General features: G+C 41.0%; 1 protein-coding gene across 5 annotated transcripts in view; it reads left to right on the top strand.

Annotated features, from left to right (window-relative positions):
- Positions 1-15,319, top strand: part of LTBP1 (latent transforming growth factor beta binding protein 1) — a 403,697-nt gene that overhangs the window by 130,583 nt on the left and 257,795 nt on the right. For all 5 annotated transcript variants that reach the window (XM_045809100.2, XM_045809101.2, XM_045809099.2 and 2 more), the window contains exon 4: positions 12,251-12,420. In XM_045809100.2, coding sequence (XP_045665056.2) covers positions 12,251-12,420 — 170 coding nt within the window. The remainder of the gene's footprint in view (positions 1-12,250; positions 12,421-15,319) is intronic.

Below are 15,319 nucleotides of genomic sequence, written 5' to 3'. Positions count from 1 at the left end.
TCCGTTCCTTTTTTTACTTCCCTTCCTCAGTTATTTGGCTGGGGTTCAGTTTGTATAGGGAAGGTAGTATGCATATTAGGCTTCTCCAGAGAAACAGAACCAGCAAGGATGTGTGTATGTATAAAGAGATTTATTGATGGGGAATTGGCTTATGTGATTATGGGGTCTGGTGAGTCCAGGTCTTTGGTGCGGGCCAGCAGGTGTAGACCCAGGAGAACCCGTGTGCAGGTAAAGTTGATCCTGCTGCTAAGAGTTTGCTGTTAGCTAGGGAGGCCTTCAACTCACCCACATTATGAAGGGTCATCTGTTTACGTGGTGCAGTAACTTAAGTGTTAATTTCATCCAAAAGTACCCTCCACGTTGACATATAAAATACCCATCACGTGAGGGTATACTAGGCTTGATTCTACCCTTTCATTGACCAGTTTTGAAATGAGTTGATTATCTAGCATTTTCCAAAGGTGAGTTAGAATTTTTTGTCTTTTTTTTTTTTTTTTAAAACAACTCGGGGCTTAAACTCATGACCCTGAGATCAACAGTCAGATGTTAACTGAGCCACCCAGGCGTCTTGACTTATGACTTTTTTTTTTTTTTTTTAAATGAATGGATGTATTTAAACATGTGTGGAGTATTTCAAATCATAACTTTTTCTTACCAGTGCTAAAATTGTTTCATCCTTGGCTAATGGGGGCTTCTTCAAATTATTCCGTTAGATCTTTTGACATTTTGGGTCTATAGTGACATCCCCCTTCCCGTTTCTGATAGTGAGAATTTGCATCTTTTGTTTTGTTTTTTAAGCCAGTCTAGCTAGTTTTATCTGATCTCAGACGGCTTTTGGGTTTAGTGATTTTTCTCCGTTTCTGTATTTCATTGATTTCTGCCCTGACCTTTATTTTTTCCTCTCCATTTTGGATTTCGTTTTTTTTCTAGTTTCTCTGTGTGGAAGCTGAGGTCATTGATTTGAGACCTTCACTTCTAATACAGGTAGTTAGCCCTACACGTTTACTCCTTGATAGTGGTTTAGCAGCACCCCATAAATTTGTATAGGTTGTATTTTCATTTTTCAGTTCAAAATATTTTTTAATCTTCCTTTTGATGTCTTGTTTGATCCTTTGTTTTTTTTATAGTTGACAAAAATTGTACATATTTAATAGGTCTATAATGGGATGGTTTGATATGTGTACATATTGTGAAATAATTACACAATCAAGCTAATTAACATTTATTACTTCACAAGTTACCTTTTATTGTGGGGAGAACACTTGCAATCTACCTTCTTAGGAAATTTAAACTATTAAATATCATAGTATTAACTATAGCCACCATACTATATGTATGGTGTATATTAGATTTCCCAAGACTTGTTCATCTTTTTAAGTTTTTATTTAAATTCCAGTTAGTTAACATACAGTGTAATATTGGTTTCAGGTGTACAACATAGTGATTTGATACTTCTCTATAACACCTGCTCATCACAGCAAGTACACTCTTTCATCCCCATCACCTGTGTCACTCAGCCCCCACCCATCTTCCCTCTGGTAACCATCAGTTTGTTCTCTATAGCTAAGAGTCTGTTTCTTGGTTTGCCTCTCTCTTTTCTCCCCCATGATCTTTTGTTTCTTAAACTCCACATATGAATGAAACCATATGATATTTGTCTTTTGGACTGACTTATTTCACTTAACATAATACTCTCTAGCTCCATTCCAACTGTTGCAAATGGCAAGATTTCATTCTTTTCTGCGGCTGAGTAATATTCCATTGTATATAAGTATACCACATATTCTTTATCCATATTCATCACTCAATGGACATTTGGGCTTTTTACATAATTTGGCTATTGTAGATAATCTGTAAACATTGGGGTGCATGTATGCCTTCGAATTACCTAGTAGCACAATTGCTGGATCTTAGGGTAGTTCTATTTTTAACTTTATGAGGAACCTCCATGCTGTTTTCAGAGTGGCTGTACCAGTTTGCATTCCCACCAATAGTGTAAGAGGGTTCCCCTTTCTCTACATCCTCACCAACACCTGTTGTTTCTTGTGTTGTTAATTTTTAGCCATTCTGACAGGTATGAGGTAATAACTCATTGTATTTTTATTTGTATTTCCTTGATGATCAGTGACGTTGAGCAACTTTTCATGTGTCTGTTGGCCATTGGTATGTCGTCTTTGGGAACAAGTATATTCATGTCTTCTGCCCATTTTTTAACCGGATTATTTGTTTTTGGGTGTTGGGTTTGATAAGTTCTTTGTAGATTTTGGATACTAAACTTTTATCAGATATGTCATTTGCAAATATCTTCTCCCATTCTGTAGGTTGCCTTTTAGTTTTGTTGATTGTTTCCTTTGCTGTGCAGAAGTTTTTTATTTTGATGAAGTCCCAATAGTTTGTTTTTGTTTTTGTTTCCTTTGCCTCAGGAGACATGTCTAGTAAGAAGCTGCTATGGCCGATGTCAAAGAGGTTACAGCCTGTGTTCTCCTCTAGGATTTTGTTGGTTTCTGTCGTACATTTAGGTCTTTCATACATTTTGGATTTATTTTTGTGTATGGTGTAAGAAGGTGTTCCAGTGTCATTCTTCTGCATGTTGCTGTCCTTTTTCCCCAACACCATTTGTTGAAGATGAAGAGACTGTCTTTTTTCCATTGGCTATTCTTTCCTGCTTTGTTGAAGATTAATTGACCATGCAGTTGTGTGTTTATTTATGGGTTTTCTATTCAGTTCCATTATCTTTGTGTCTGTTTTTGTGCCAGTACCATACTGTCTTGATCACTACAACTCTGTGATATAACTTGAAGTTCAGAATTGTGATGCCTCCAGCTTTGCTTTTCTTTTTCAAGGTTGTTTTGGCTATTTGGACTCTTTTGCTGTTCCATACAAATTTTAGGAAAGTTCTAGTTCTGTGAATCCTTTGGTTGCTTTGAAGTTCACAAATCTAGTTTGGTTTTAAACTATAATTTACAAATATTTAGAGGATTTTCCAGAGATCTTTCTGTTACTGATTTCTGATTTAATTTCACGATGGCCAGGGAACATAGTTTGTATGACTCAAATCCTTTAAAAATTACTGACACTTTTTATATGCCCAAATTATGGTCTATCTTGGTAAATACTCTGTATGCACTTGAAAAACATGTGTTCAGCTGTTGTTGGGTGGGGTGTTCTATGAATGTCAATTAGGTTAAGTTGGTTGATAGCGTTAAGTGTTTTATATCCTTACTGATTTTCCATGTACTTGTTCCGTCAGTTTTTAAAACGGGTATTGAAACAGGAACTAAAACAACAAAATTATGTTTCTCATGGGTTTTTTTTTTTAAACAGTTTTTGCTTCACATATTTTGAAGCTCTGTTATCAAGTGCACAGCTGTTTAGGATTCTTGTGTCCTCTTGATGAATTGACCCTTTATCCTTATGAAATGATCCTTTTTATCCTTAGTAATATTCTTTGCTCTGAAATCTACTCCGCCTGTTATTAACATAGTCCTAGCCACTCCAGCTTTGTTCTGGTTCATGTGGACATGTGAAATCTTTTCTCATTCTTTTGCTTTTAAATGTCTGTCTTTATAGTTAAAGTGGGTTTGTTGTAGGCAGCTTGTAGTTGGGTCTTGCTTTCTAACCAGTCTGGCAAGCTCTGGTTTTTAACTGAGTTGTTTAGGCCATTTCCTTTTTTTTCCCCCAAGCACTTAATTTCAGCCAACTTCATTTTTTATTTCCGAAGTGTTGGGATTATTTCATTAAACTTTCCAAGAGGAGGCCTTTTCCCCCCTGCTTCTTAAAGTTTCCTCTTCATTACAGCTCTTTGATTATATTTTCCCCTCCTCTAGGAACTTGGGATTAGATGGGTTGAGAATTCCTGGGATGTTTTCATGTAGCAGTCATGTTCAGAAGAATATCTCCTAACCAGGGCTGTGTGGAGACATGGGTTCCCTCTTGGGGGCCAATTGTGAGACACCTCAAATTAGACATTTCTTTAGAGAAGATGTGGAGGACCATTTGAAGCCAGGGCAGATGTGGGAAATTGTAGGTGCAGCACTCAGCTTTGTCTGTTACCCTGACAGTTCACGCCAAGCCCCGAACACATGTGACCTTCTTAGCATAACTAAACACGTATGGTCGATTGGACTCGCCCGCCTCAGAAAGCAGTTTGGCAACTCTTTCCACTGTCCCTTCATGGCATGCTCCCTTCCCATGCTAAGCAGTTTAACAAAAAGTTCTTTCCAACTCTGTGTTATACTGTTCCTGCAAGGGCTTCTAGTAAATGATTTTTTTAATCGCTATTCCATACCATATTCAGTGATAGGCTAGCCCCCCTTGCAGTTTGCCAGCCAGGCAACGTGAATACAGGGCTATGTCCCTGGCCTCATAGGGCTTACAAAACACAAAGGAGGTTGTGCAGTTTTTATCTCCTCTAGAGCTTTTCATTGCCATTCCCACAGGCCATGTGCTCTTTATTCACGTCTATGAAAATCGTGTGGTGATAGTAGCACATGTTGGGAACAGGGTTTTTCAGCTTTGGCCCTGCTGACATTTGGGGCCTGATAATTGCTTCTTGTGGAGGACTGTCCTGTATGTTACAGGACATTCAGTAGCTCCCTGGCTTCTCGCCACAGGATTGAGCACCTTACGTCTGAGTTGTAACATTTGAAAATGTCTCTGATGTTGCCAAATACCCCTGGGGGCAAAATCATTCCCAGGAAAAGAACCACTTGCCAAAGAAAATTGGTTTCCAAAATACTTGGTTGTGTTTTCCATGTTTATTAATGATGGCCACCAAAGTTTACTTCTTTTTCATACATCCCCTCTCCCCCCGGCAATATCTACCTTCTTTCATTTCATTTCCTCAATTCCCTACTGGTCTATTCCCTACACTTAGATTTTTCAGATACTTTTTTCTTTCCTTCTGTTCTCCAGACTTCGTGTTTGCTTGTTTCATTTTACTTTCACTGTGTGTGTTCTGGCATACTCTGGCTCTCCCTTATCCTGTTACTGGCAGTCTGTCTGTGCTGTCTGTCTGTGCTGCCCTTTGATCTCTTCATCAGCAACCTTTTACCTCCTAATGACCTTTCCTTGAGTCTGAAAGATAATTCCATATGAATGGGCTCACCACAAAAGTCTCCCTTTACATGTGTGTTATGCTGCCTTGTGACCTCTTCTTAGCCGTACTTTTTCTTGTTCCTTCCTGCTGTGCATCTCAGCCTCTAGAACTCTGTTTCCTGCATCAGACCGTAGCTGGCATCTCATGTATTTGAGTGCACCACCTTTTCCTTGAGTAGCATGTATCCCTGCTTCTGAACAACTTGGAACCCATGCAAGGCACCTAGGATTGCTTGGATTTGTCAGGAGAAACTGGCCCTGAAAATCTGGAGATGACCCTTCGTGGCTTCCTCCTCTAGCTCTGTTTTCTTCCCCTTCTGGTTTCTCTTAGTCTTGGTTATAAACCTGAGTACGCTGCACATAGGGGAAAGGTTTGGATCGTGTTAGACTGGCCTTCTGTGGGAAACATTTTATGGCCTGTTGGGGGTTTCCTTCTGTGAGGTCCAAAGCTCTTTCCTTAAGTGGAAAGGGGCTTGTGTTCTGCCAGATCCTCCCACCCGTTCCACAGGTCAAATAATGAATCTAGTAGAAATATGGAAAAGTTTAGTCCATATGTGTGCCAAAAATTGCCACTATGAAGGCAGCAGTGTAAACAGTGTGTGACTAATCCTTTCTTTTAAGGAAAGAAGTTGTATGCGATTGTTTCCCCTCTGCTTATAAAGATACAGAGGTTTCCACGGATTCAGGTCTCCGGATGGCCAGCCATACCCCTAAGCTCCAGCCTCTTTTTCCTTGTCTGTCTGGTCCATGTGTCACAGCACACCACCTATCAAGTGTATAGTCCGCGGCAGCCACACTCCTGTCACTACTGAAAACGCACCGTGGATGGTACCAGTGAGCTCCCCAACCCAGGCGAGGCCTTTCCTCATTTCATTCCCTGCTTTTTCTGCTGCAGTTGGCAGATGGTCCTCTCTCCTTTCCTCCTAGGAACTCTCTTCCATTTATCATTTCTGGACCCACGTTATTCTTGTTTTTCTCCTAATTTCCCCCCATTTTCTCACTATGTTCCTACCCTTAAGTGTGAATATCCTCCAGACCATGTGGTTCTGTGATCTTTTTTTCCTGAAACATTTTTGCCTTTGAAGAAGTTGGCTCCTCTGAGAACATCACTTTTCCTCATCTTGGAGGCTTTCCCTAATTGTCCCTCAGAGACTTGCTCCACGTTCTGTCTCCAGCATAATTATCGTCCTCACAGACTGACCCTTTCTTCCGCCTGCTGTAACTCATGCTTCTTTGCTGTTTCTTTTCCCCTTGGCCTTGAACAAAAATACCTGTCCGGTTAACCAGGCTTGAAATCTTCATTGTCACTTGAGTCCTTTTCCTTTTGTCCCCATCTGTCCTGCATTTAATCCTCAGGTCCTATTAGTCCTTCTGGTAGTTAGCTCCACCCAGCCATTTCTTCATGTGTTCCTTTTAGATGTTGTCTAAATACTTCCTGCTGTAGGAGGTGAAGATTTAGCTTATTTACTTCACCTCTTACTCCCCATCCTTTCTCTCAAAATCATTATTTCATTTTCATAGCTCGTGTACACCCCAATAGCACATTTATGTTTCTATTTCTTCTTCTCTCAACATCATCTATCAAGGTCATGAATATTATCTGATGACTTTGCATTTTATAAGGTAAGGGCAGTGCCTCTCCCAGTCTTCCCTCCCCTTCTTCTCTTCTTCAAGGATCTTCCAACCCTCTCTAGGTAATTCTGTATATTAATATCACCAAAGTTGGTAACGCAGTTGTTTCCGAGAGTTACAGCATTTGTAATATTTTGTTCATGGATGTACCACTCAATGCTGGGATTTCTCTCTCTGTATCTTTCCTTCTCTTTCATGCATGCTTCTTAAAGCAGAGTGTTCCTAGCATCAAATTTGAATGTAGTCTCCATTTTTCTTTCCAGCAGTTGCATTTATACCATATAGTCAAGTGTCTCCAAAATTGCAGTCGTATTTTCCATTCTTGTGATTCCTTTTCTCCCTGGGATCGTTCTTCTGGAGCTCCCTGCCTTCCTGATTTCCTGGCAAGCGTCTTTTTAGAGGAAAGATGGGACACAAGTCTTTGAGCTAGGGGAACCTGGAATCCAGGATGAGAAGGTCTTACTCTGGGAGTGGGGAGCAGTAAGTTTTGTGGTTTATATAACATAGTTCCATTCTTTTAGAGAAGAGTACTAATTTTTTTTTCCCCCTGAGAAGGGTAGAAGTCTGGATGCTCTGTTTGCTAGAGTTGGGGAGGATAGTTGCCATATTTTATATAATGATTTTTAGTTAAGACACCAGTGTTCAGCCCTACTTTTTATCACCCTTTGCTTTACTTGGTTTCAGGTCCAAAACTCCTCTGTGTTTCCTCCTTTGTGCCTGTGCCCTCACAGAGGGATTCATGACCAGTGCCCTTAAGCCTACTGGTTGCAACCCATTAGGGAGTCATGAAGTCATGAAATCAATGTAGTGGTTCAAGACTGTCACTTAAAAAATAGATTAGAGGACAAAATCTCAAAGTGTCCTACACATGCTAAGGGTAAATATTGTTTTATAAGACTTGTTTTAGTTATATAAAAACACAGACCCATATGTACACGTGAATTGGATCTCCAAGTAAAATGGACTTCTTACTGCTGGTTGAACTAAAAGAAGTTAGGAAAATATTTTTCAGGCCACAGCTTCCTCCATGCTGCTACAACAGTCAGCATTTCTCAATCCACTTTGAATCTTACAGATTTGTTGAAATATCTCTCGTGTGTTTATTAATGGGTACAACAAACCATATTTAGTACCCTGTGTGGCACAGGTATTGACTAATCCGAACGGATGCTGGAACAGAGACCTAGAGATCCAACTCTGCCAAGTGTTAACTCCTTATTTACGGGATTGAAGGGATGTATGTCTTGGGGGGGGGGCCCGGTGGAGGGAGGGGGAGGGGCACTAAGGGCCTTGGGATAGCAGCTATTTATCAGAACAGAATATTTCCATATTTTAATGACTAGTGTGGCTATACTGTTGTGTAACAGCCAAATGTCAACTTCGGATTTAAATCTTTTTTTATTTCTTATTTTAAGGGCATCTTTGGAGGAAGTTGAGATATATAGGTACCTAAAAAACACCATTTTGAACCAGAGGTCCTACAGTTTTCATTCTTAACTTAATTTTTTCAAATATTTTAGTTCTCTTTTTTAAAAAAATTATAATGCTCTGACAAACCTGATATTCACTAGTGATAGTTAAGCCTCCCCCCAACCCCGACCCTGGAAGGAGGGAAGAATAGAGAAAATCCCAATTGAAATGAAAGGAGAACGATTATTTCTGAAATACTTGGGTAAAAGAGAAGAATTAAAGAGGATATATATTTGTAAGGCTGAGCGGTGTTCCAGAGTAGAAATAACTGAATGGTGACATTAGAGGGAAAAATGAACACCACCCTTGAAGGGAGGAAGAGAGAAGAGGATGCAAATCATGTATTTGTGAAATGAGTGATTGCACAGTTTCCTCCATTTGCCCCTGGTGGTGCCACCATCCATGGATTTGCTTCTTTCTCTGTGGGGCTGTCATGCAGAGTGGCTTCAGTCTATTCCTGTGTGTTGACACGCTTGCATTGGGGGAAAAGGAAAGGTGATGGAGAAAGGGGAAGCACAACTCAGGTGTAGCTCCCTATCTGCAGTATGTTGGTGACTTGGCGAATGGTTCTACTGTAGTAGGACTTAAGTACCATTACACCGGCATTTACTCATTGCTCATTCCCTTAAGTCTGTGATGGCTGAGGGTTGGTTGTTCAAGTTCGAGACCTAGTAAGCCCATCTTACTTGTTTGTTCATTACTTTCCAGTTAGCTGTAGGGAAAAGGAGCCCATATATATGCTTTCAGCTCATTTCTTGGTGCCTCTCACTTCCTTGCTTTAGAGGGGAGAGAGGGAAGGACCTTGCCCAGGAGGCAGACCACCCACCCCGGCCCCCCCTGAATCCATCCTACCTGGCAATGGTCAGAGCTACAATGCTGTCCTCTTGTGAACAGGAGTTCACCTGCCAGCAGGTGTTAGCAGCATAGTGACAGGATGACAGCATAGCTGGGGAACGAGTTGCCCCAGAGATGAGAAGAAGGGCTTCCCGTTTTCAAGAGGCTGATGGATATACTTGCGGTTCTTATCACTCGCCACCAGATGTGTCCAGCTGTCACAGTTTCTACTCAATCCCAACCATACTTAAAGTTCAAACCAACACTTACATCATCAAAACAAAAGTGTTTACAACGTTAAGCCTTACTTAGGCTTTTAGTAATTTAAGTCATTAGTCTAGTGATAGAGGGAGTGCCCTTTCATGGAATTGTGTTTGGGAAAACTCAGGCCCAGGGTGGATTTTTCTAGGCTTTCCTGCAACTTGAAGTTTTAGAATGGTGGTTCGAGGTCCCTGGCTGGCTAAGAGGGAAGCACTCTTCATCCCAGACTCTTCCTTCATTTCTCATGGACGCCCTGTCTCACAGAATAGCTCATTCATCAGCTCCAGTTAGAGTCAGTCGAATAGGCTAACTTTATTCAGGACTGTTCCTGCTTTAGATGAGGCACTGTGTGGTGGTGTTTTGGATGGCTTGACAATTGACCTTTCATACTCACCTGTCACAGTGTCATTTCTTCCTCTCATTTAGAATCCCTCATTAGGGACAATCTTTGGGGCTTTGGGGTACCTTATCAATGTGATTATATCCCAGTCAACCATTCCTAGGTTCAAGTATCATACTTTGGAAATATTTTGACTGGTTTAGATGGCTTTAATGTGCCACATTTGATAAAATTCAAGGTTATACTGGAGAGGTCTCCTTCCATAGACTCAGTTTGCTGCTGAAATGCTCTGTCCCACTAGTTTCGGCAGCAATTAAGCATTTTCTGGAAGTTGGTTGGTGTATCTTCTTTATATTGTTTGATTATTTATTAGTCTTGCTTAGCTAATGATTTTAGTTCTCTTCCCCAGGGAATTATTAAATCTGGGCAAAAGCTTGTTAAAGTTTACATGCTGAATAATATTCCATTGTGTATGTATTACGACATCTTCTTTATCCATTCATCTACCGATGGACACTTGGGGCTGTTTCCATATCTTGGCTCTTGCTGCTATAAACATAGGAGTGCATGTATCCCTTTGAATTAATGTTTTTGTATTGTTTGGTTAAAATACCCAGAACTAATATAACACTGTATGTTAACTATACTGGAATTAAAATTAAAAATTCCTTTAAAAAAACCAGTTTCCATTACATGTAACAAAAGAGAACTGTCATAGAAAATGGTTGGGCCAGAGGGTGAAGACACAGCAATTGTGTTCAGGAGTCCCCAGAGTTCTTGACTTGTGTCATTGAAGAAATGAGTTATTCTTCCCATTGTCATTATTCTTAGGAACTAGTTATTATAAAACATTTGGCCAGAATAGTACAGTTTTAATTATTATGAGATACAGCATAAAATGTTTAAATGTTAACTAGAAAAAATTGAATGTTTCTTCCTTATCATAATTATATTTCAAAAGATAATTTTAAAAATTCTTTTTTCCCCTACCGATCTTCCTAGTTCTTATGTTCCATAGATGAGAGAAATCATATGATAATTGTCTTTCTCTGCTTGACTTATTTCACTTAGCATTATCTCCTCCAGAGCCGTCCCATGTTGCAGAAAATGTTGAGAAATCATTCTTTCTAATAGCTGAGTAATAAGGGGAAGAAAGGGATAAAGAAAGGGGGGTAATCAGAAGGGGGAATGAAGCATGAGAGACTATGGACTCTGAGAAACAAACTGAGGGCTTCAGAGGGGAGGGGGTGGGGGAATAGGATAGACTGGTGATGGGTAGTCAGGAGGGCACGTATTGCATGGTGCGCTGGGTGTTATACACAACTAACGAATCATCAAACTTTACATCAGAAACCAGGGGTGTACTGTATGGTGACTAACATAATATAATAAAAAAATTAAAAAAAAATAAAAATTCTTTTTTGCCAGTTTTTGTGTGTGTCCAGATTTTTTAGGAGTCACAGAGGTTCTGTGGTAAAGGTTAGGAAGGTGAGGCTCAAAGAGCTTGCCCATCTTCCCTTCTGTCATTAGGAAGTTCCCACCATTTACTGTTCAGGGTCTAATTGTGAACAGTGGATTTTGCATAACTGATCAAGGTGGGGATTTCTTGCATAGCCCCCTTTCTGTTTCTCTTTCTTCCTTTCCCGTCTTCCCATTTCCAATACTGGCTACTTCTCAGTATATATGAAATGCACTTTTTATTTTTATTTATTTATTATTTTTAAAAAAGATTATTTATTTATTTATTTGACAGAGAGAGAGAGAGAGAGAGAGAGAGACAGCCAGAGAGAGAGGGAACACGAGCAGGGGGAGTGGGAGAGGAAGAGGTAGGCTCCCAGCACAGCAGGGAGCTCGATGCAGGGCTTGATCCCAGGACCCTGGGATCACTCCCTGAGCCAAAGGCAGACCCTTAATGACTGAGCCACCAGGAGCCCCAAAATACAATTTTCAAATATACGTACCTGCTCGTGTATTGTCTTTCTTACATATAAATGTCATGTGTTCTGCATACAGGCTATGGTAACGGTGCTCTGAATCCTCTGAGAGAATCCGCCTGTGGTGGCCTATTTAGCCTATGCGTCTTGACTAGAGAGGCAGAGTCCTATGTTAAGGTTCCTTTCTTTCTTCCTTCCTTTTCCTTCCCTTCCTTCCTTCCTTCCTTCCTTCCTTCCTTCCTTCCTTCCTTCCTTCCTTCCTTCCTTCCTTCCCCCCCTCCTTCCCTCCTTCCCTCCCTCCCTAAAGTTTTATTTATTTTAAAGAGACACAGAGAGACAGAGAGAGAGCATGAGCCAGGGGAAGAGAGAGAGGGAGACAGGCAGACTGCACTGAGTGTGGAGCCCGATGCGGGGCTTAGTCTCACAACCCCAAGATCACGACCTGAGCCCAAGCCAAGAGTCGGATGCTTCACTGACTTGAGACACCCAGGCGCCCTGTGTTAAGGTTTCTAAGTGTAAGTGGTTAGTTCCTTGTGTTATAAATGGTCAACTACAGTATCTGAAGGGAAAATGGAGCCTTGTGTGGAGTCCATTTCCTTTCTACATGTAATTTCTTATTTTCCCTGTCTTAGCTTTAAAAATCCATAATTAATTTCCCTGTCCCCACTCTGTTTCTTCCCAGAGTGACACCCCTTTCCTCACAGAATGTGATGATCCATCACGGCCAGACCCAGGAATACGTGCTCAAGCCCAAGTACTTTGCCGTGCAGAAGGTGATTTCGGGGGAGCAGTCCACTGAAGGCTCATTCCCTTCGAGACACGGGCAGGGTCAAGTCTCGGCACCGTTTCAGTGTGAGTACCACCCCGTCAGTGATTTTTCTAAGTTACAGTACTGTTGTGTGGAACGACTTCATTTGCGTTAGAGGCTCTCATGTGTCACAGTAGATAAAACTTAAGAGCCGTAAAAACAATCACAACAACAACAGAAACAACCCAGACACAACAAACCCACCCTGGTGCCCAAAATAACCAGACAGCCAGACAGCAGCCCGTTTTCTTTATTTTGAGGAAAGACAGTTTCCTTGGATATTGGCAAAGAATGTGAAGTGACCTGCCTGTCATTCTGTTTCTGCAGGATGGCTCCATCTCTGAGACCTGGTTGTTCTCCTCTTAGATACAGTTGTATGCCCGACATGTTTACATTGATAGAATATTTTCTTCAGTAAGCTAGCCAGGATTCATGCCTTGTGAAATGTCTGAAATGCCCCGCATTACTCTCTGAGGTTCACCTCCAGTGGGTATTTTTATGATACGAGGTCCCCTCTTTAGTATACGGAGCAGATGGTGTGGCCAGCTTTAGTCTGAATTTGTAAAGAGCTATCAGTGGCCAGCGTGGTTAGTATCTTGCTATGTGGGAAGCTCACGGACAAGCCCTGGCTCCAAGGGTGGGGAATGTGATGATTTGTGGTTTAGGTATTACACAGTGTCTGCTGGCCGCATCTGGAGGAAACGTTCTGGAGGGAGGCACAGACCATTCAGAGCCGAGAGCTAGACGCACGCACTCCTTCCAGCAGCTTCCTGCCCTGTCTCAGGTTGACGGATTGCCTGCGCCACAAGTAATGAAACAGAATGCCAGTTGTTAGGTTGGAAAGGAGTGTCTTTCACCACCAAAAAGAGTGCAAAGAGAGAGAGAGTTTTTACTACTCTTGGGCCCTTCAGATGTCTGTATCGGTGTGGGTTTGCTTCCCCGGGCCCACCCCCACCTCCCTGAGGGGGTCACCATTCTAGAGTGATGGACTTTTCCCTTAGAATTGGTGACTTAACAAAAAGAGTATCTCATGTAAGGTTTGTCCATTGCATTTTTTATCTTTTGGGAAAATTCTGCTCAGTGACCTGAGCATCCTGGATTCCCCAGAGCAGTAGTTCGATGAGATGACGTTGATCGGGCCCACGAGGACAGCAAGCTCTGGGGATTTTCAAGAGGGAAGAAAGGAGAAATCCTAGAGATGATCTCCTTGTCCTTTAGGCAAGATGCTTCTAAGTCATTTGCAGAACAATAGAGGTGTCCATCTTGTTTTTAAAGACCCTTTGGTGTAAGTGCTTCATAACCTGTTCTGTGTGAATATCCCTGGCTATATATTTTTCTAATCTTAATTTAAAAAAATAACTCCAAAGAGGTACTTATTATTTCCTTGGGTTTTTATATAGATCAGGGATTTCGTAGAAGCTTTCCAGAATTAGAATGTGATGGGAGGAGAGTTTTTGGAAGTTTCTAATCAACCTGGTAAGGAAGAGAATTTTGAACTATTTGGAAGCATCAGGAAGAGGTGCTCTAAGAATCACTGGTATTAAGACTAGAGACGAGACTGGTTTTGGTTTGTCGTTGATTCGTTACTGGAATGACAGGTCCCACGATGGGTGTGTATTTTACTCTCAGACCTTTGTTGAAGGGTCTTCTGGAAGATGAAATTATGTTTTAGAAAGACAGGAAGAGAACTTTATCTGTATTGTCCATAAATGTCCCACCCATTCTGTTTAAAATGTTATTTCTGTCAGTATTAAAAGGCTTTCCTTAAACAATTGGGAGTAACAGCCATTATTTTCCCAATTGTTCTGTTTAACGTTTTTCCATAGCTGAGAGCCAGTAAAGTAATTCAGACTAACATATAATCACAGTGATGGGGTTCTCTGATCAAACTTCCCAGGAGTTAGTGGCTGTTCAAAAAAAAAGGCCCAGGAACTAACTGAAATAGGCATATAGAAAGGCCAGGAAAGGAGATGTAGCTATTTTTTGCTGAGCCCAGAACTCTGTTGAGAGCTGGAAGGCTAATGGGAAAGTTTTAAAAAGAGGTAATTTGGCAGGACCATGAGGTTACGGAAATAGCAAAATTGAGTAAGAACAACAATAGGAAGATTAAAACTAGAAAGAAGGAACGAGTAATACTAAGAACCTTAAATAATGTCTCCCCACATCCAGCTTCGCCTTAGGTGAAAGGAGCCCCCAAGGAAACCTTACATGTAACAGAAAGGGATAGAGAGTCAGTGAGAGAAGTCTGAGGAAAAGCAGGAACTTTCAGTTTCTTTAATTTCATCTTTATAGAAGAGCTCAAATGTAAACAGATGAACACTTCTCTCTCTTTTTTTTTATTATCTTTGCCACCATACAGTACTTCATGAGTTTTTGATGTAGTGTTGCATGATTCATTGTTTGCATATAACACCCAGTGAACCTCTCATTCTGCTGAAGAATTTTATGGTCCAATTTTAGGAGTAGATAATTCTGACTCATGAGAAAAACAGAAGATATTACCAGCAGGTAGGGATAATGTGTCTGGGGAAGAGACTTCGTGACCAGCATCATAACAGTCCACTGTCGTTACTTTTGGGAAATTTTAGGGACTAGAGGATACATTGAGGTTGGCAGAAGAGGAGTGTTGTTTTCTCTTTTGAATTGGGTAAAAAAAGGTGGTCTACTGTAATGAATGTAGGTTTAATAGTATCATGCAAGCGGCATTAATGATGCTTACCTAGAGCTCTGAGAATCGTGTAAATTAATTACCTTATTATAGGGGAGACATAGCCTACAAGCCCAAGTGAATAAGGATTTGCTTTTGACGCCTGGTAGGCCAAGAGAGAAATGGTTCAGAAGAAGCAGGAAAAGGATGACAGTGGTGAGGGCGGGGTGTGATGGGTTCAGTAAAGCAAAGTGTGTTAATATGTTATGTCTAGCACTCTCTAGATAAAGCAAAGT

The sequence above is a fragment of the Ursus americanus genome, chromosome 7 (assembly GCF_024610735.1).
Source record: "Ursus americanus isolate L20-20 chromosome 7, mUrsAme1.1.p, whole genome shotgun sequence".
NCBI lineage: Eukaryota > Metazoa > Chordata > Mammalia > Carnivora > Ursidae > Ursus > Ursus americanus.
This window is presented reverse-complemented; position numbering and strand designations above follow the sequence as displayed.